General features: G+C 40.7%; 1 protein-coding gene across 3 annotated transcripts in view; it reads left to right on the forward strand.

The window, feature by feature from the left end:
- Positions 1–3180: 3180 nt before the first annotated feature.
- The window catches only part of CUX1 (cut like homeobox 1), a 380489-nt gene continuing 364039 nt past the window's right edge, over positions 3181–19630 (forward strand). For all 3 annotated transcript variants that reach the window (XM_054008638.1, XM_054008636.1, XM_054008637.1), the window contains exon 1: positions 3181–3320. In XM_054008638.1, coding sequence (XP_053864613.1) covers positions 3258–3320 — 63 coding nt within the window. In that variant the 5' untranslated portion in view covers positions 3181–3257. The remainder of the gene's footprint in view (positions 3321–19630) is intronic.

Consider the following 19630-nt stretch of genomic DNA (forward strand, 5'->3'; position numbering starts at 1 on the left):
TCCTGGGACTGCACAGCCTGACCAGTCTCTCACTCCTTGGCTGTTGTCAGCCAAGGAGGAACCCAGTATCTGTCTGTTATATCAAGGGGGACTTTGCATGCTCAATCCCTCTCCTAACATGACTAACAGTTATGTATAATAGTCAAATTGGGCAAAATCACAAACACTGTCCCAGCAAAGGGATTGGGCAGCAAAAAACATAGCTACTTTAGCAAGCAAAAGAGGCATCCTTCTTAAAACAAGCTTAACTGTTTGCAACTGCATAGTCTGGCTGCCTAAGAGCTGCTGTGAATTCTGCAATACAGGGAATGTTGAGCCTACACTAGTGGAGCTACCAGGTGGAGGCCTGACATTTTTCACAACCAAATGTTATTAGTCCTATTCCTAGTAGACACAACTAACAATTTTCGTGTCTGTATGTATGTAGTTGTTGGTCATTACATATGCATAGCATAAAAACTACCCTCACAATTAATATCCTTGTAAGCAGCAATTTTCACAGAAAGGCCAACGTGTGAATGGAGATGGAGTGTGAAATAACGGTGTCTCTCCAGAACAGGACTAAAGCACATCGGTGGATAATTTGTAGAAATTTGCTCTGCTGTTGACTGTGCCATATAAACAGTTTCCAGTACTGCCAATCTAGTACCTTTAGGGAGTACTAAATTCACATAAAAGAGATCAAATATATTTTTCAATAGGCTGTTTAATTATAAAAAATTATACACACATATATGTATGTATATATCTATTCCCTTTCTAGACCCACATATATCAGTATTACAAAGATAGATTTTTCACAGCTCTAAGTTTAGTTTTAACTAATTATGGGCCTGATCTTCCATTCCCAGAATGCTCAAAATTCCCACTGCAGACAATGGAAACTTTGGCACCAAAAAGACTACAAGTTGGTGCTCTGTATACATGTGCATTTAAGATTGCATTTGCTCCCCTCCCCCACATGAAATGCTAAGGACAAATAAATCATGACATAAACATCAATTATATGTATTACAAAAGTAGTATAATTTTATTTTTTGTTGTTGTTAAATTATGGTCCTGCTTGAAGTCAACAGTTTTGCTATTAACTTCAGATGGAACAGATTCAGACCCTGTGTTTTTTTTGTAGATTTAACATTAAAGAAATAAAGAGATAATTCTTATTTGTATAAAGGAGGAATGTCTCTTTAAAATAATTTGTTTTGTTAAACAAACTTGGTAAAATGGCTGCGGTTTAAAACAATCACAAGGAAAAAATGTTTCCTTTCATAGAAAAAAGTTACTGTTTAGTGCAAAAAAGTTCTTATGTCTTCTTAGTCTCTGCCTCCATGAACATTCTGTTCACATGTCCGTACAGTTAAGGGTGCATGCTATAGGTCTGATCTTGCAGATTTTCATATGAGTAGTCCCACTGAAGTCATGGTCAATAACACAACTCATGTGCGTAAAGGCCCTCTATGTAAGGCCCTGATCCTGCAAAGACTCTTGAGAATGTGAATAAATGCCTGTCCACATCTAGGCAAATTCCTCTTAAAGACCCACTTTTACTAAGCTGGTTACAGTGAATCAAATTAGCTTTTGTAGGTTATATACTGTTCTTCCTCTTCCCCCAACCTCTGTCTACTTGTCTGACTTTAGATTGTATGCTCCTTGAAACAGGGAGCATCTTCACTGTCTATTTCGGAAGCATCTGCCACAAAGTGAGGACTACCATAAATAAATAATCACATGTAATCAATTATTTATCAATATATGTATTATTTAAAAAATAAAAATGACTCACAGGGCCTGATCCAAAGCCTATTGATGTTCATGGGAATCTTTCAATTTAATTCAATGGGACTACTTACATGAGTTAAGCTACTGATATAGGTAAATCTTTTCAGGATGGGCCCCAAATTCCTGAAACTGTGTTTCAAATATCACCTGGATTATTAAAATCAAAATAATTGTAAAAATTGAATTATTTCTCAGTCATGCTGTTTATTTAGCTCTTGCATTTCTCTCAGCTTGGACAATAAAAATACACTAGTCAGTTTCACCTTTATTTCTAGTCAGTTTTATTTTCAAGCTTCCATGCACTATACACATTGTACAACATTTGGACTGAAGGGGAATGAAAACGTATAAGCTGATTCTATTGCAACTGAAAATTGTAACAGGGAAATGCATAGAGCTAAGGTTTTGTAAAAAAAATTTTTTTTTACAAACTCAATTTTAGGTCAAATTTGACATAATGCATATATTAATGTTATTATTATTATTGCTGTTCACACATTTGTTTGCTTGTAGTTGCAAACATAAAACAGGATACATCAACAACACTTAGAAAACAAGAAAAAAAGCAAGCAATCAGGCAAAACCAAGTTGGAAATTATATGTATAAAAGAGTTAATGTTTTCTGTATTTCAGTTGATGTATTCTTAGAGTAAAAACATTTATTTTGTATATGTTCTGGATTTGTTTGAATGTTTGAGGAGTTCTTATAGATTGCATCCTTGTTTAATACACATCTCCCTTGTACTGTAAAGCCTTGTATGTTCTGGATATTGTGGGTATTTATATAGGTTGCAGCCTTGTGTGATATAAATACTTTTTGTACTCTAGGCGGTTGTTTTTAACTGGCTCCCCACATCGTAGCTTTGTTTCATATGCTTTTTATCGTCTACTTCTATTTGTCCTGGATGTTTGGGGGTATTTTTCCCCTCCGCTAGATTGCCTCCTCCACTGCTGCAAATATATTTCTGTACTCTGGAATCTTGGATTTCTTTGGGGTGCTTTCCCAGCTTGTTCCCGGTCTAGGTTCATTGTCTGCGGTGCTCTGGAGCCTGGGCTTGTCCGGGATGTTCTGGGTGTTTCAAGTAGGCTGTCTCCGTGCCTAATATAAATCTCTCTTGCAGTCGGGAGGCTCCTTGCATTTGCTCCGGATGGTCGCGGGTCTCCCGTGCCTGCTCGCCCTGCCCTGTGTGTTAGATCTCTTCCCTGTGCGGTGGCTGGATGGAGGCGAGCGTGTTGGCGGCTGCGCTTGTGCCCCGGTGAGAGGGAAGCCGCTCGCTGTCTGTCTGTGCAATGGCTGCGAGTCCGTGTTCCGGGCCGGGCTCGGGCTCCAGGCCGGGATTTGGGCGCTCCCTGCCCGCCTCCCTCCCCCTCTGCCCCCCCCCGCCCGGCTGGCTCCCTCCCTCCCCCTCCCTCCCGGCTCCTGAACTCCAGCCCCTCTCTCTCTATCAGCCGCTCACTCTGTCTCAATATGTCTCAAGATGGCGGCCAATGTGGGATCGATGTTTCAATATTGGAAGCGCTTTGATTTACAGCAGCTGCAGGTCAGGCTTCTCCGCTCGCCCCGCCGGCCGGGCCGCGCCGCCGGGCCCCCCCGCCGCTCCCCGGGCCCGGCCCCCCGGCCCGCGCCGCCCAGGGGGAGCCCCCCGCGCGGCCCGGCCCCGCTCTCCCCATTGATAACTGGCTTTATCAGAAATTGATCCTCTTTGTTCAATTCATCGATCAGCCCAAGATGGCGCCGGAGCCGCCGCCGCCGGAGCCGCCGCTCGCCCTGTCCCGGGCCAGCCCCCCGGCGGGGCCGTGCGGGGCCGAGGGCGGCCGGGCGGGGGGCAGCCCCCGCTCCCCTTTATTTCTGGGAGCCGGGGAAAGTTTATTGAGTGCTGGGACTTTGTGTGGGGCGCAGGCAGCCGGCCGGGCGCAGGCTGCAGCCTCTGAGCGGCTGGGGCTGGGGGCGCTGTGGTGCCAGCGCTCGGCGCTTTTAAAGCAGCCCGAGCCACTCGCCTTCCCCGCCGCTCAGGCAGCCGCTTCCCCCGGCTGGCTCCCCCCACAGCCGGGGCAGGGGACCCCAGTGCCGGGGGCGGCCTGCCAGATCCCCTCCGCTCGCTCTCGCGCTCCTTCCCCAGGGCTCCCCCCGGCAGGGAAAGCCCGGCCAGCCGTCCCTAGGGTCCGCCACCCCCCCGAGCCCCCCTGCCTGCCCCGGGTTTGTTTACATCTCGGCATCCATGGCTGGACCTTCCTCCCCCCCTCCCTCCCCGGGTGGGTTTGAATTTGCTGGCGGGTTCGGGCCGCGGGCGGAGGGCGTGCGGAGAGGGCTGTGCTGGCCTGCCGGGGTTGGCACGGGGGTGATCTGGCGTGGGGTCCGGTTCGGGCTGGCAGGGGGGGATCTGAGCTCCGGGGCCTGCTGGCGCTCCGAGTAGCAATGGGGAGCGGCGCTCAGGTCCGGGTCCTGCTGGGGCTTGGGTCCGGCTGGCCCGGAGGTCGGAAAGGAGACAGCCCTGAGGGCCGGGTCCTGGTTGGGCTCAAGCTGGCACAGGGGGTGTCTGTATTGGGGGGAGGGCGCTGCGCGGTCCGGCTCCTGCAGGCTGGCCCTGGGGATTGTAAGGTCCGATTCTGGCTGGGGCTCGGGGGGCTCTGGGTCCTGCGGGGGCTTGGGCTGGCACTGGCGGCTGAGCGGGGCATCTGCTGGGGTGTAAGCAGACAGCGTTGTACATATTGTGGCGTATGTAGTGCGATAGTTTCCATGCTGGAGGTGGGAGCGAAGAGTCTGATGGAAGTTGGCTCCTGCCGGCTTCGGAGGGTTGAACTTTTGGGGAGTGGGAAGTGTGTCGGGGAGACGCCCTGTGTGTGTGTGGAGGGGGGTATGGTATATTCTGAGCTTATCTCCGTGTGCGTGTCTCTGGGGCTGACGGGCATTTCCTCCTGCTGTAACCACACGGCGTGAACACCGTCTCCCTTCTGTCTAGGACCTGACACATGCGTTGTGTTGCTGTTTTAACGTGGCTGCTCATAGCGCTTAGGACTCCTGTCCTTTCAAGAAAAAGTACTTGCTCTGCAGCTTTCCTTTACCTTTTGGGTGTATGCCTTGATGAGATTCAAGATTCACTACTTAATTATAATAGCTCATGTATACGAAGGGGGGGGGGGCGATTAGTCGGAGATTTCCCTGCCGATTAACAGCATTGCAACATGTAGCTTTATCGTACTGTAGTTGATTGGTGCAGGAATATTGTGTCCTGCCTCTTTAAATCCTGAAACGCGTGGAGTTTAAATAAATTGGCTAGAAAGCTTTTGTTACCCACCCCTCGCCCCCACTGAGGAGTCTGTATTCAGCAAGTGCCCATGTGGGAGCTTAGAGAGCAGGCAGCCTGAAAGGAGCCGGAAATATGTTACATTGATGTTTGGCATAGCTGCAGTCAAGTTAAAGGTGAGAGGATGCTGTCAGGATGGGTTTATGTTTTAGAAAGAAATTAAAAGTGTAAGAATATGGGACTAAAACAATCTGCCTTAGGGGTCTGTGCAGGGATAATGATCTGCCTTTCGGGGCTGTTGAGAGGGTTAATTAGTTAATGGATGAACAGCACTGGGCACTTACTACTTTGAAAAACGGAAAGTGCTATGTATCTATAGTGGGTGGCTGGTGCCCTCTGACTTTCAAATGGATTAGGGGTGGCAAGAAAGTAACTTCTTGTTTTAATTCTGTTTTTTAAAGATTTTTGGATTAAGGTAGATTTGGCTGAACTTTCCTAACTTGAAAGGATTCTTAATACTGACCCAGAATACCTACAGGAATACAGAAAATGAGAGCCAGATGTAGGATTGTATCAAATACAATGGTTTAGATTAATATGTATTTAAACAAGGTCTGACAACCTTAATTGTAAATGCTTACTTTTGCATATGTATATGTGCAATTGTACTTCCTTAGAATTGAAAACTCAGCACTCCTAATGTGATTTTTCTTACGGTATCTAAAATACATTTTTGTAAAGAAAATAAAGCTGCAACAAATGTTTATTGATTAAAGCATATTACTCTAAAAGTAGCTATCATGTAAATCAAATTCTAGAATGTAATGAACACAGCCAAATTGCATTGTGAGAGATTGGTCTATTCTGTTTTTAGTAAAAATAACTCACTTTTACTATAATTTAATTCCTGTGCATACTGTAAAACCCGTTATGGAGTATGAATGTGTGAACTTTAATCTTGTGTATGGTAGTCTAAATGTGACAATCTGACTTTAGCAGTGCTAGACTTCCCTTTGAAGCATCCTGGCAATAATGAGTTGGAGTTTATATTTGAGCACCAAATCCTTAGTCACTACTTACTTGATAACTTTATACATACTATATGTGAACTGTATGGATCTAGGTTGTGTGCCCATCAGTTAAATCATTGAGGAATCTGTATGTAATAAACTTTGTGCAATTTCTGGCCACAGAGAGTTTTGGCGTGACCAAAGAGATAGAGGGTACATTCAGACAAGCCATTTACTCATGCACAGAACAGTTATTTTTGATTTCAGATATCTTTATTTCTCTACCTCCTCCCCAGTCTGCATGATGGGGAAGGAATAAATTACTCCATCCTGAGGATAAAGCAATACCTCTTACAGTATTTTCTGTACAAGGAGTTTTTCTGGCATTTGTAGTGGGGTGTTCAACCAACTGGGAACTGCATAAATCAAATGTTGTTCTGTCTGCAGTTTCATTGCCTGACTCAAGTGGGAGATTCCATGCATCTTACAAGTAACACAGTCCCACCTGTGCTCTGTGAAGAACTTCTCCAGCTCTGGCTGTTGTTTGAAACCAGCTACAAGGCTGCATCAGTTCCAAACTATTGCTCCACCCACCTTTTTGCTGGGAAACTTGTAAGGTGCTCAAGTGAGACTCTGTTGATGGAAGTAAGGCACAAAACCAGGCACACGTACTATCTAGTGGTAACCGCCCCATCTCAATTGTTAGGGGAGCCATGTTTACTGTTACTAACCCTCTACCTGCACTATAAGGTAAAGCAGTGGGTGTTTAAATACTGCAGTCAAGATTGTATCTGTGTTAATTAAAATACACAGCCAAGAACACTATTAGCTCTGACTTTTTTGTCTTATTCATTTCTCCTTTCACTAAATTTCTTTTGATTCTCAGCGGAGAGACTTCAGCACTCGGAGGCAGGCCTAAACCATCCAAGAAAGCTTGGATTAAACAATAAAGGTCTTACTTACCACTTGAATATATTGGAAACAGAAACTGTAAGGTTTGACAGGTGTCAAACATGAGCCCTCCCTCCACTTGCTGTTGAGATTGTTTAAAATGGTTCAGCCAGGCACCAAGTTCAGCCCTTTTTCCTAATAGAGGCCAATCATGGTTCCTGAATCAGGTGTTGAAAATGGTTTGGCAGCACCTCTGACTACTTGCCAAACTGGGTTTAACCATGGACTAGACCTCCTGAGGTCTCTTCCAACCCTGATCTTCTATGATTCTATGAGTGAGGGAGGAACCATATTTGACAGCTGCTGCCAAATGGTTTGGCATGACCTGTACACCATTTGCCAAACTGGATTTAACCATGATTGAGGGAGGAACCATATTTGACAGCTGCTGCCAAATAAGTCAGTGTGTTGTGCAGACAGATTTTTGGAAGCGCTTGGCTATCATTGTGATGAGCATGGATTAAATACCTAGATAGATGCTTGGTGGAGTGCTGTACTGTTGCTCTGAAGAGTTGCAGCTACAACTCCTGGTATGAAAACAGTCATGTGATCTTAGTCATCTTCATGTACAGCAGGATAAAGGTTACAATGGAAGAGTCTGACTCTACTTGAAGTCTTGTGTTCTTGGTTTATTTATAATCTTGATGGATTATTAAGCAATTTGCCCATCAAACAATGTGTTATGCTCCTGTGGCTGTAGCATAAAATCCTCCTTAAGATGCATGGCTAATAGGCTTGAATAAATGTAACTAAGGGTATAACTTGTCCAGCAGTATCTTTATTACTTCAGTAATGAAATATGAGAGCGAGAATAAACCTAGCTTGATAGTCCTGCAAACTCAACCTGAGATCTGACAAACAGAAAAACTAGAGATTGTTATTTGTAAACTGAACAAATTTGATGTGGAAACATTAAGATAAACATAGAAACTCAATACGATCAGGTGTCACTTTTTAAAGCAGAGGTGCATTTTATTTCAAAAAAACCAACAAAAAACAAACAAACCCATGCGCGCGCACACAGAAATCTTTTAAAATAAAACTGCTTGGCTTGTATTAACAAACCAGGGAATTTAAACTTAAAGCCAAATCTTGTCTGTATACTTTTGTCTTGTGTCAAGGTATTTACAGCATATGGTTAGGGTTAAGAGGGAGCATTATCTGTTTGTTGCCATTGATTGATTGTTTCAAGATAGGCCCATTCACAAAAGAAAAACTGATTTCTAAATAGTAATGAATGGTTTAAATATTGAAGCATCTAATTGGAAGCAAGGGGAATTTTTGACATCCTGTAGCTGAACCTGATTGTACCAAAACACAAGACTCTTTGCTTATAGCTGTCCACTTTATTTCTGTTAAATCAAAAGTGGATCTAGAGATAATTTTCTTTTCCCAAGTCACAGTTGAATTTATAGTTTCTGCCCTGAAGGTGGGGTGAGGGAACATCTCCTTGCTATATTATCAGTGATGGGAATTATGCATGTGTCAAGAGAAGATGTGCCAAGATTTATAACTAGATTCCATCCAATTCTGCGTGAACATGGAGGTACTTGACTCAATAAAAGCATTGTGGTTCTATTTCAGGGTGAGAAGCAGAGTTTGGGGATGTGATGTAGGGGATCTTCTCTCTTTCTGTCTCAGAAAATTGTGCTTTGTTGAATCTTCCTGCTGGAGTTCACCAGGGAGGGTGGAGGCAAAAGAGATGGGATGTGTCAATGCTAGCTGCTGTTTGCCAAGGAGTGAAAGCTTATTCTCTCTACTTTTTGGGGGGCTGTGGCAAATACCTCCCCTCCCTATAACAGGAAAAAAGGCACAACATGCAGACCAGCCATTCAGCCTGTCTAATGAACTGAGGATTTGGTCCTAGTGGAATAATTTATGGAGCAGTAATAGATGATCCATAGTTATAACTGAACTTCCATTGTAAGCCTTTTGGGGCGGGGGGGAGGGAGGGACAGGACTGTCCTCTCTTCTCCTCATTCCCCAAATCCAGAAACAAAAGAATGTCCACCACAAAATAAGTAGAGTTGATTTATGATTGAGGTAAATATTTTTCCTGACACATTTGAGGTCAGTTGGACAAGGAGTTAAAAAACTGTGTCACACACAAAAGTATTTACCAGAGTTCAGAACTGGATAACAAATGCATATATTATGCAGAATCAGATCCACATTCCTTTTCCCCTTTGTATTGGGAATTTCCTTAGCAAGGGCTACATTACTGGCCCTTGTATATTAATATACATCAAATAAGTAACAATAGTTATTACAAAAGGGGTGAATTAGAGACTTAAACTGTGGTAGACAAAGGTAATTATTTACTAGCCACTATGTAACTTAAAAGTAGACAGGTTAAGCACTAAATAACTTCTTTTAGGGAAAGGAATGCTGTTGAAAGGGAAAGATTGTTTGTTTAAAAACCAACTTAGTGTTGCAGCAGCCATAGTGATCTTTTATTAAGAAGAAAATGATTTGAAGTTGCCTTATGGCAAGTGGAAATGGGATTCTGGGAAGAGTTGGAAACTTTTCCTTTTGGCTTGCTGTTTTTCCCCACCTTAAGCTTAAATATAGCTTAAGGACTTGGCTAGATTTCCAGTTACCTCAACATACCTTCTTGTATAGCTGCAGATAACTTCCTCAGCATCAATAGTGGAAGCCACACCCTATCTAGCAAGATTTACTTGGAAGACAAGCTTCTGTTGTTACTATTGTGGGTATTTTCAATCAAATCTAAATATGAAATCTACTTTCTTAACTGTACTGTATCTACTGGTTTTGTTTTGTTTTCCTTAGAGTGAAATGATTTCTAATTTGGTCCTCTTCAGGGCAAGTACCACGTTTTCCTTTGTGTTTGTCCAGGGGCCTGATTCTGATCTGAGCCTTTGGGCATGAGTGAAAGAGAAATAATAAATGAAAACAACAATGATGAACCATAGTTGAAAATGTATTTGTAGATAAGTGGAAAACGTGCATGAACTATCCTCTCATCTCTGTGAACAATAAGTGTGGCGGTACTGCATACTTTGTGTAACACTCCCAATAAAGTGTTCCAGGATGTCTGCTTCTAACATACAATGTTGTTCTAAATTTAGTGTAAATTTGCAAAATCTGCTGATAAATTTGATCCATATGTTTGTCCTACAGTATTCCAGGTTCCAGTTGCTAATGTATTCCATTCGGTAAAGAAAGGGAGGGAACTTCTGGGAGTTTACCTTTTACTGTGGTAAGGAAGGCTGTTACCTGCAGTTCCCTCTGGAACTTGATACTCTTCCTACTGCCAGTTGGAGAGGGACACTAGAGTGTGCCATGATATGCTCCTTTCTTGTTTCTCCAGTCTGAGTACTGTATGTTCTGAACTGCGTGCGGTTCAAAGCTTGGACCCCAAACTCTGATCGCTGCCTGCTCAGGGAACTTTCTGTCATTAGACTGATTTGTTTTTGGAGATACACTTTTAAACATTATTACATTGTTAGCTGTACCTCAATTACATTTTAATGTAATGATGCAAATGATGCAACATCAAAGCAGATTCTACAACTTTCAGCCCTCATCCTGGGTTTCTGTTTAGTTGACATGTAGTTAATTACTGCAAAAATGAACCAAAATTAGTTACCAGTTGAGTAGCCAGTGGAAGGAAAAAGATCTCTTCATCACATTTGTATGAGATGACTCTTAAATCAGCATTCTTAATAAAACATCCAGTTAACTATCCGGGAAATAATACAAAGGATGAATGTGCCAGTTTGTTTTTGTTAATGTAAGAGGAAAATTGTTGTGGAATGAATGTGTGAAGTTAAGGGCTCAGTCTGAACAAACTGAGGATGACTGTAAAGACAGCTTCTTTACAGGATCTAGAGGAAGACATGGGCCAGAATCTTCATGTTTGGGTACCTAAATGTATACTTAAACATCTAAATAAAAGTAATTTTTTTTTTTTAAGCTTATGAGCATTTGCAGCTCCCACTGACATCAGGCTCTTTTTATTCTGGTGCTGAAGTTTGAAATTGTAGTTGTGGTCCATTTTCTAAAGAGCTTGCTTCCAAAAACAGATAATACAATTTGGACACACATACCTGATGACTAGATAAGTGTTAACCTGAATGTAGCACTTTAAGATTTTAAGTTTTATTTATTTTGTGAGACTGTTCTACACACGCTTCATGAAAAAGTGCTGTTAAGGAGTGATTGAAGGAAAGGAGGGTTTATTTTTGGTGCAGAAGGAAGATGGAGAGAGTTCCAAGTGCAGTGGCAGCCTGGAAGAAATCATGAGGTTGAGGGGACAAAAGCTGAATGGAAGTTTAGCAGAGGACAGGAGGACTAGGAAACAAGAACAGACACATACACAGGCAGGGCTTTGGAGCTGTGCTCTGGCTCCACTCCAGCTCCAGGCAAAAATCTGCAGCTCCACTGCTCCGGAGCTGCTCCGGGCTCCGCTCCAAAGACCTAACGCAGGGAAAGACTTGTGCAGGATCTTAGATGTTGGTGAGAGACCTGAACTTGACAAAAAAGATGAGAAGACTGAACTTCTTTATTAATGTATCGAACAATATCTTAAACTATTAAAATCCATAATGAAAATTTAATAATTAAAAGAAAAATCTCATTTAGTTTGAAGCATATGTACTGTTTATTTACTTATTGTTTCTCCCCTTTGGCTGGACAATGAAAATGGACCTTTTCGCTTTTGTTTTTAGTTTGTTTTACTTGCTGGCTGTTACTCATATAAGTATTTTGTATTCAAATATTTTGGATTGCGCACCCTATGGAAGAACATCTAAATCCAAATAACTGTATTTTGAATTTGAAACTAATGAACTAAATATTTGTATTAACATTACATTTTTATAAATATTGTTAGTTTAGGCCCAATGTTTAGGTTATTCTGTATTTACCACTATAAACTATCTGAAAGTAACCCTTTAACTTCCCATTCTTTAAATAATATTTGGATTTGGTAGAAAACAAGTGCAGCTTGCAGAATTTGTTAGATCAACAAGTATTCATTGGTGTTGCTGATGCCTAGGGTCTTGGATATCTCGAGCTATATGTTTTATATGCCATTACTACTTGGTCAGTTCTGTATTGTGATTTAGCAGAATATACTCTTTTCCCCAGTATAAATATTTTAAAGTAAAAGAAGGCAGTTGACATGATAAATCTGTGAAAAGCTAGTGCACTATAGAAGGCATAGTTTTGAAGTCTGGCTACTTTTAAACTAAAGATTGTTAATTATCTGCCTGAATTGCAACTCTGGTGCCTCAATCACTTGGGAAAAGTAAACACTCTTGGTGTAGGGCTGGGTTAATAAGGTTTTGTTATAATTGAGGTATGTTTTCAGTTGCATAGGGGAAGTTGGAATGTACATGCCCTGCACTATGTCTAATTCTAGCTAGCCCTTTGCTTTTTTATGTGTTGAGTAATTTTAAATAAACACTTCTTTTTTTTTTTTTTTTTTTAATGTTGATGCCCAGAAGCCCTGATTGGGATTGGGGACCCAGTTTGCTAGGTGCAGTATGAATAGAGGTAGTCCTTTGAAGAGCTTAATTTGTAGAGTGTGTAGGCCTTAACCATATGTGAGATTCATCACATCACTGTTTGACTAGTGATAGTTTTGCTGTGGTGGACCCTGGGGTGTGGCGTTGTCTCCCTCTCTTTTATCAATCTCTACCCACTTGAGGAGGAGGAGGAGGAAAATACCCAACCTTAACTTTTCCCTTGTAGGTGCTTTAGTTTGATCACTATTGGCCCTGTATTTCCCATCTTTATCTTTTTGCCCTCTTTATTGTAGTGGAGCCTCTCAATTTGTTGTTGCTTTTAAAAGGTAACTTTAAAATCCATTTCTTGGATTACATTTGATTAATTTAAAATACACTGGTCAAATCTGCAAGGTTTTAAAAAAATATATAAACTAAATATGCAAATTATCACATTTTGGAAGCACTGAATATGTGTAACAGGTGTAGGCATTTTGTAAATAAACCATGAAAAAAGGTACTCTCCTGCTCCAAATGGAACAATTTCACTGGTAAGAGTGCTGCAGCAGCATCATTGTGCAACTGACCTGATTCTTTTTATGTAGTTGGAGTATTATGAAAACAACTGTGCTAGGGAACTAGTTAAAATATTGTTAAAACATGGATTGCTTGTGTGTGTGTGTGTGTGTGTGTGTGTGGTGCCATCCACACACACACACACACACACACACAGTTTATAATCATGCCCTGGTCTTCACACATTTTAAAACACAGTTTGCACTACATAGAAAGATAGCACCATGTTGGTGAACCACCATGGTACAACTAGATCCCTCAACATTAATTTTGTTAGTATAGATGGAGCCAACGTTACTCTTCCTGCTCCTGGTGTCAAGTTATGAAGTCTGAGAAGTGGTCAGTTTCAGTTCGTGGTTATTGCCCAACAGAAGACAAAGGGCATAATCGTATAGGAAGCAAGGACAGGTGCAGCAAACAAGGGAAAAGCGAGACTCCAGATTTTGATGGGGTGGGAGGAAACGGTGAGTGATGTAGAAGGTTGAGATGACGCCCTTGCTCCCAGCACCAAATTTGCTGATACATATTAACCAGTGCAACTGGGAAGTATGAGAGTGTCTCCTGGTGGATGTCCAGGTACAGTATTACACTGTATTTACCAGCTGCATTGGATGTGTGGTACGGAGTGGTGTGCAAGAATTACCACCAAGTTACTGCTGTTGGACCTTGCTGGAAAGGTCCCATCTCAGATACCAGCATGATTTAGAAGTACCCATGGTAGATTGGCTGATCTCTAGTATTAAGGTTAGTGTTTATACTAACAAGTTTTGATACACTTCTCATACAAAATGTCATTCAGTGTTTAATTTTTTGGTAGTAGTTAAAACATTCTCCCCACTCCCATTTTATTAAACAAAAAGTGTTTGCCTCTGATTTAGTGTCTAAAAAAAATAAGTTGATATATTATAAATAGGCCTCACCTTAATAAATGAAAGTTATCTTGGCTTCTTAATATACCGAACATTTAAAGCAAAAGCTTAAAGGTGTGGATAGAGTGAAGTGCAATTAGAAGCTGTTCCCTTTTTGATATCTAGAGAAATTTTTATTTCTCGCACCTCTTTCCCCACTTGTAGTATTAGGTATTTGAGAATGTTTATCAAAAAGGTACAGATATGTACACTGGTATAGGGATACTTAGATATGGACTACAAATTGGTCAGATAAATCTATAATTTTCTTTAAAGTAGCAGGTCACCGATATTGACCAAGTGTGAACAAATCATATTTTGGAATTAATGATTTGGGAACAGACAGTACCACATGGTGTCTTTCAGCTCTATCTCATTGGTTCAAATTCAGCCTAAATAGACATAGCCTCAGTCATTATCTATACATACAGTGCTGCAGCTGTACCAGTAGAGCTGTGTTGCTGCAGTGCGTCTGGTGAAGACGCTCTATGCTGATGGGAAAGACCTCTCCTGTTGGCATAAAAATATCACCTCTGCGAGCAGCATAAGCTGTCTGTGGGAGAAGCTCTCCCACTGACATAACAGTGCGCACATGAGCGCTTATGCTGGTGTAATTTACGTCGCTCGGGGGGTGGACTATTCAGTCCCCTGAGCGACAAATGTTTTGCCGACATAAACTGTAGTGTAAGCATAACCTTAGTTTTTCTGCCATCAACATGGTAATAACTTTGTGAATTGAGTTGAGGGTTTCAGTCCTGTTCTTGGTTATTGATAGCTCTGCTACTGACCTCCTGTGTGACCATAGGCACTTTGCTTCACCTCTCTGCATTTATTTCCATCTGTGAAATAGGGATAATGATATTGACCCTACTTTGTGAAGCACTTTGACATCTATGGATGAAAGGTTCTGTGTTATAGCTCAGTATTCTTTATTGTCACTGTTTACTTCTGTATTTGTATGGATAAACAGGGCTTTAGTTTTCAGGGCTGTCAGCCACCTTTCTCTAGGATTAACTTTATATTTTTAAACAGAAAAAACAGCCCAGCAAATGACATGGTATTCTTAAAATACGGCTGTTTTTCAGCTTATTGCTAGCATCATATGGGATCATGAGAAAAAAAAAAAATAGGAGTAAGTCTATTCAAGTGACTAGGAGGTGGCAAAGTCTTGAGTTATTATGTATATCCTAGTAAAAATCTTGACGTTGGTATCAAATCACCGTAAGAACACTTTTTTGCTAGCAGTCAGTTATAAAATTTTGATATCAACACTGAAGATGACACAATGTCATATACATGCTCTCTTATTTAAAAACATATAGTAATAAAGTATGCGACTCAGTGTTGCTTGTAATATGAGAGCAGGATGTCTGGTGTATCAAGTTTTTCTTTAGATTTTTTCCATGAATTGTAGATAGCACACCCAAAACATACAACATAAGTCTGCAGTGATGTAAAAGATGAATTTAGTATGCAACAGTTTGTGGTTGCACCACTTGAAACTGCAGGCAGCTAACTACATGCATAGGTAATGTGACTCAAACAGCTCTGCATTCTAAAAACAGATGAACTTCTACCAGTTTAGCTATCTGTAGTTTGTAGGGTTTCTATCCAAGCCAGTTATTACTGGTTGTAATGATTGTAGATGGCTGCACTCAAGCAGGTCTGATACTCCATCTGGCAGAAGGCAGTGGTACACTCATAAGGTCGTATATGAAATGTGTTAGATTAATGGCTGGAGACTGAAGTCCTTTATTCACAAAACAAGTTCAATATGGTAGGCTGAAGCTTTTTCACAGCACCCTTCATCCCTTTCTTACTGTTTACTTATTGTAATCCGAATATCCATGCTCTCTCTGGCAGGACTGGTAACAAGGGTGCAGAATGTGATTTTTAGATAACCTACCTGTGCTGTCAGAAATTTGGGTTGACTGTCAACTCAACTATTCAGTCAATGGACTAGATGAAATATCAGGTGATAATGTTTAAACATTTAGACTGGTGAAAAGGTGCTATATCCTGTTATCCGTTCCCAAAACAGTAATACTTTGCATTTATCATATATAGGACTTCTCACCTGTAGCTTTCAGTGGATTTTACAAAGGTGGGTGGGTGTGTCCCCATTTTACAGAGCAAAGGTCCTGATCCAACAAAATACTCAAGCATGTGCCTAACTTTAAGCACTTGAGTATTCTGAACACTTTATTGGATTTGTGATTAGAAAGAGTTGCCCTTTGTCAAGAGTTCAAGGCAGAGTTGGGAATAGAACCCAGTTTTCTGAACTCTCTATTCATTTAGTAGCTGTCCTACTGAGTTATCCGGTCCCTTTTAAGCATGTTACTTTATCTCGTGTTCCTGCTAAATTTAAACTTATATTTTGGTTATTTAGTATGGGACTATAAACATTACCAGAACAGCTCAATAAATTTAAAACTTACGGTTTGTCTGTGTGTCTACACTTAATTTATTTTTCATTGTTTAAGTTGACATGCACGCATGTCAAAGTAACTTTGGAATCAAGTTAGAGTGGAATCCGGTTTATCTGATCTAATTGGGGCCAAGTTGGATAATCAAAAATTCAGATAACCAGAAGAATGGGCAAAGAGTTTTCTATCCTCTTTCTCTCTCTATTCTGTCAGCTCCGGGCGGCAGGGCCATGCAGCCTAGTTTGGTTAATACGGAGAGCTGGATAATGGAGGCTTGCATAAAAAGGATTCTACTGTATTTAAATTAATAGATGTTTTATTTTCAGATATAAATAAAGTACCATTTGTCTGTCATCTGAAAGATGCTCTTTCTTTAGCTGTTAATTTTGTCAGCAAAATACTTATCTATTTTTATGTTGCTTGATTTTTTTTTTCATGTTGATAGCATTGAAATAAACGTTGGGTTTGGCATGTCTGCAATGAAAATAGCTCTTCTGCTATTAATCTGCAGCATTGGGATAACAGTAAACATTCTTAAAAGCAAGGCGCCAGTAATGTTAGATTTTTGCCTAGACTGCTTAGAGTTGGGTCCCAGTCTTGTTTTTAATATGGGCAGTTCCCTGTATATGGAGTCGCTTGCAGGCCTAGAACCATAATCTCTGGTTTTGTGTGAGCACAAGAATTGTACAGTATGCCTTGAAAACAAATCAATGTTTTGAATATATTCACTTACAGCATTGTCAGTTGTGTTGTGTCACTTTCAGGAAGTGATTGCTATAAATTTCAGGTTTTTTTTTTTAAAGTAGGCTCACCCACTTTTTTTTTTTTTTTTTTTTTTTTTTTTTTTTTTTTTTTGACATTGGGTTCTGCTCTTGCAATTCTCAGAATACTGGAGAGGGGTGACTGGCTAATGTGGCATCTTCAGTTAATCTATCCTTTATCATCCATGATTGCCTACTCATTTGTTGAGGTGAACATATTTTCTGCTCGAATAATCTCAAAACAATTGTTTGTTACCAGGAAAATCTCCTGACTGAAATCAGTGATTTAATACTCTCTTGTGTATAAGGTGAGTGATACTGTAGGAGGATGGCATTTTCTTGTCTTCACCATTGTAAGAGGATGTAAATGCCATGTATCTGGGCTGATATGGAAGAACATTCAGAGAATAAATCAATGTAGAAGAAATGTCCTTTAGACCCTACGTACACTCCTACTGGAGCTACACTTTTATGAGAACAAGTGAGCTTAATACTGCAAGGTATTGAGTGCTCTCCCTCAGGCTGTCCGCACCAAATAAGATTGGGCATTGTTTCCTCATTTATTTTAGATTGGCATGTGAACCATGTAAACTTGCTCCACAGACATACGCTGTTGAATCCCATGTATAAAACACTGTTCATTTCTCTCTGTGCATTCCAAGGAAAAAGCCTCGCTATCGAGGTTTGGCATGTGTAGAAAGCCTAGTCACTTGGTCCTCAACTGACAAATTCTGTTGTAAGACTACCACGCTCTGTCTCCTATCCTTTGATATTCATTTGTTTCTAGCAACCTTTCTAAATCCCTCCCTTTCCCTGATGCTGTAAAACATCTTAGAACTTTAATTAAAAAAAAATTAATAAAAGTAGTATATTAAATGCAACATGAAGGATTAAAACTTCTCACAAGACTATGTTGTGGTCAATGTGTTCCAAACACTGAAATAAAATCAAATACTAGTTAAGAGATGTTCTGGCATATCCTCAGAACAGTTGGCTCTCCTTTAATGTGTCATGTCTTACAGCATGCTAAATAAAACTTTATTAATGTCACTATCTGGGATTTTCTGCCCTGTAAATAGGGTTTGAAGTCTAAAATTTTTGAATTTTTGGTTTGTGCCTGTCCATGGCAGAAACATCAGATTAATCTGTCAGGGAAGATCTATTGTTCTTTCAAGGAGAAGAGATCAAAGTGGGAACATGTCTGCACAATACAGGTCACCATAGCAGGTTCTTGTGTTTCAGGCACCCTCCTCTTTGCACAGCCCCTAGGTATATCGCACAATATCACCTTGGCAGGCAGCCAAGCCTATGGGAAAGATTTTGTGACCAAAGCTGTCATTGTGGAAAACATTTTTACAGGGTGCTCTTTTCCCCTTTCTCTCACTTGTGCACACAACTCTTCAGCTTCTGGACTGGGCAGGATTGCTAGTTCTTGTCAACCTAACCGTACTGCTTTCAGCGGGATGACTTCAGATCACCTGAGGCTGGAGTTTTCACCACGGTGTTAGTTAAATCTGCTCTTTCTAAATGGCATGGCAGTTAAAAACCTGTGAAGTGGGAAGAGCTTGTCTGTACTGGGCTCTTACCAATTTAGGATTGGGGGAGCGTTTCCCCCCAAAAGTTTCCTAGACATGGCTGTAGGTTATTTGGGGAAAGTGGACTCAAAAAAACTCAAAATGATTGAATTAGGAGTTCCTCTGTGCAATTTGGGTTATCTCCTCATGGAAAAAAGTCTTAAAAGCAATATGATCGTCCCTGTGGTACTATAAAACAACTTTCCCTCTATTAGCTGCATCATTTTGAACCTGTAGATGGCTTGAAGTGGAAAGCAGTGCTGTATAAAAACACAGGTGGAATTTTTGGGTGGAGGAAAAAAAGTGAGAAGGTGTGCAGTGGGGAAACTGTTTCCAGGGGTTCTGCTTTTATTACAGTGCACACATCTTGTTTCTCAAACTGCTTTGCCAATTGCTGAACCAGATGTCCTCAGTAGTTTGTGCTATAAGATGTTAAGTAATTAGATCATTCAGATTCTAGTTAAACATAATTAGAGTCCTGTGTAACCTGAATGAAGTTGACAGGTTTTATAGGTTGATCATAACAAAAATATCAAATGTTATACTTTAGTGTTGATACAAAATGATATAACCTCCCCTCTAATCTCTCCGCTGAATAAAAAGCTGTTTATACTCCACATTTAGGCTTTCATTCATGACAAAATTTATAGAATTTACTTTAAAAAAAAAAAATTTCGTGACTTAAAACCCAAAGCTTTTTTAAACATCTAATCAATCCCATACAATGTTTGTAATCCAAACATTACCTCTCCTGTGCTAATTCTGGATGTGAAACTGACACAACGGAGCAATCTAGTTTAATTGTAAAGCTAAGTGAAGGGCATAAAACTCAACAAATTTTTTTTCCTTTTTGCGCTAAATTGTGTGGGTAAAGTCTAGATTAATAATTCTTTCACTTCTCAAATAATCTGAGGTAGTGTGTTAAA

The sequence above is a fragment of the Malaclemys terrapin genome, chromosome 18 (assembly GCF_027887155.1).
Source record: "Malaclemys terrapin pileata isolate rMalTer1 chromosome 18, rMalTer1.hap1, whole genome shotgun sequence".
In the NCBI taxonomy this organism is placed as follows: Eukaryota; Metazoa; Chordata; order Testudines; family Emydidae; genus Malaclemys; species Malaclemys terrapin.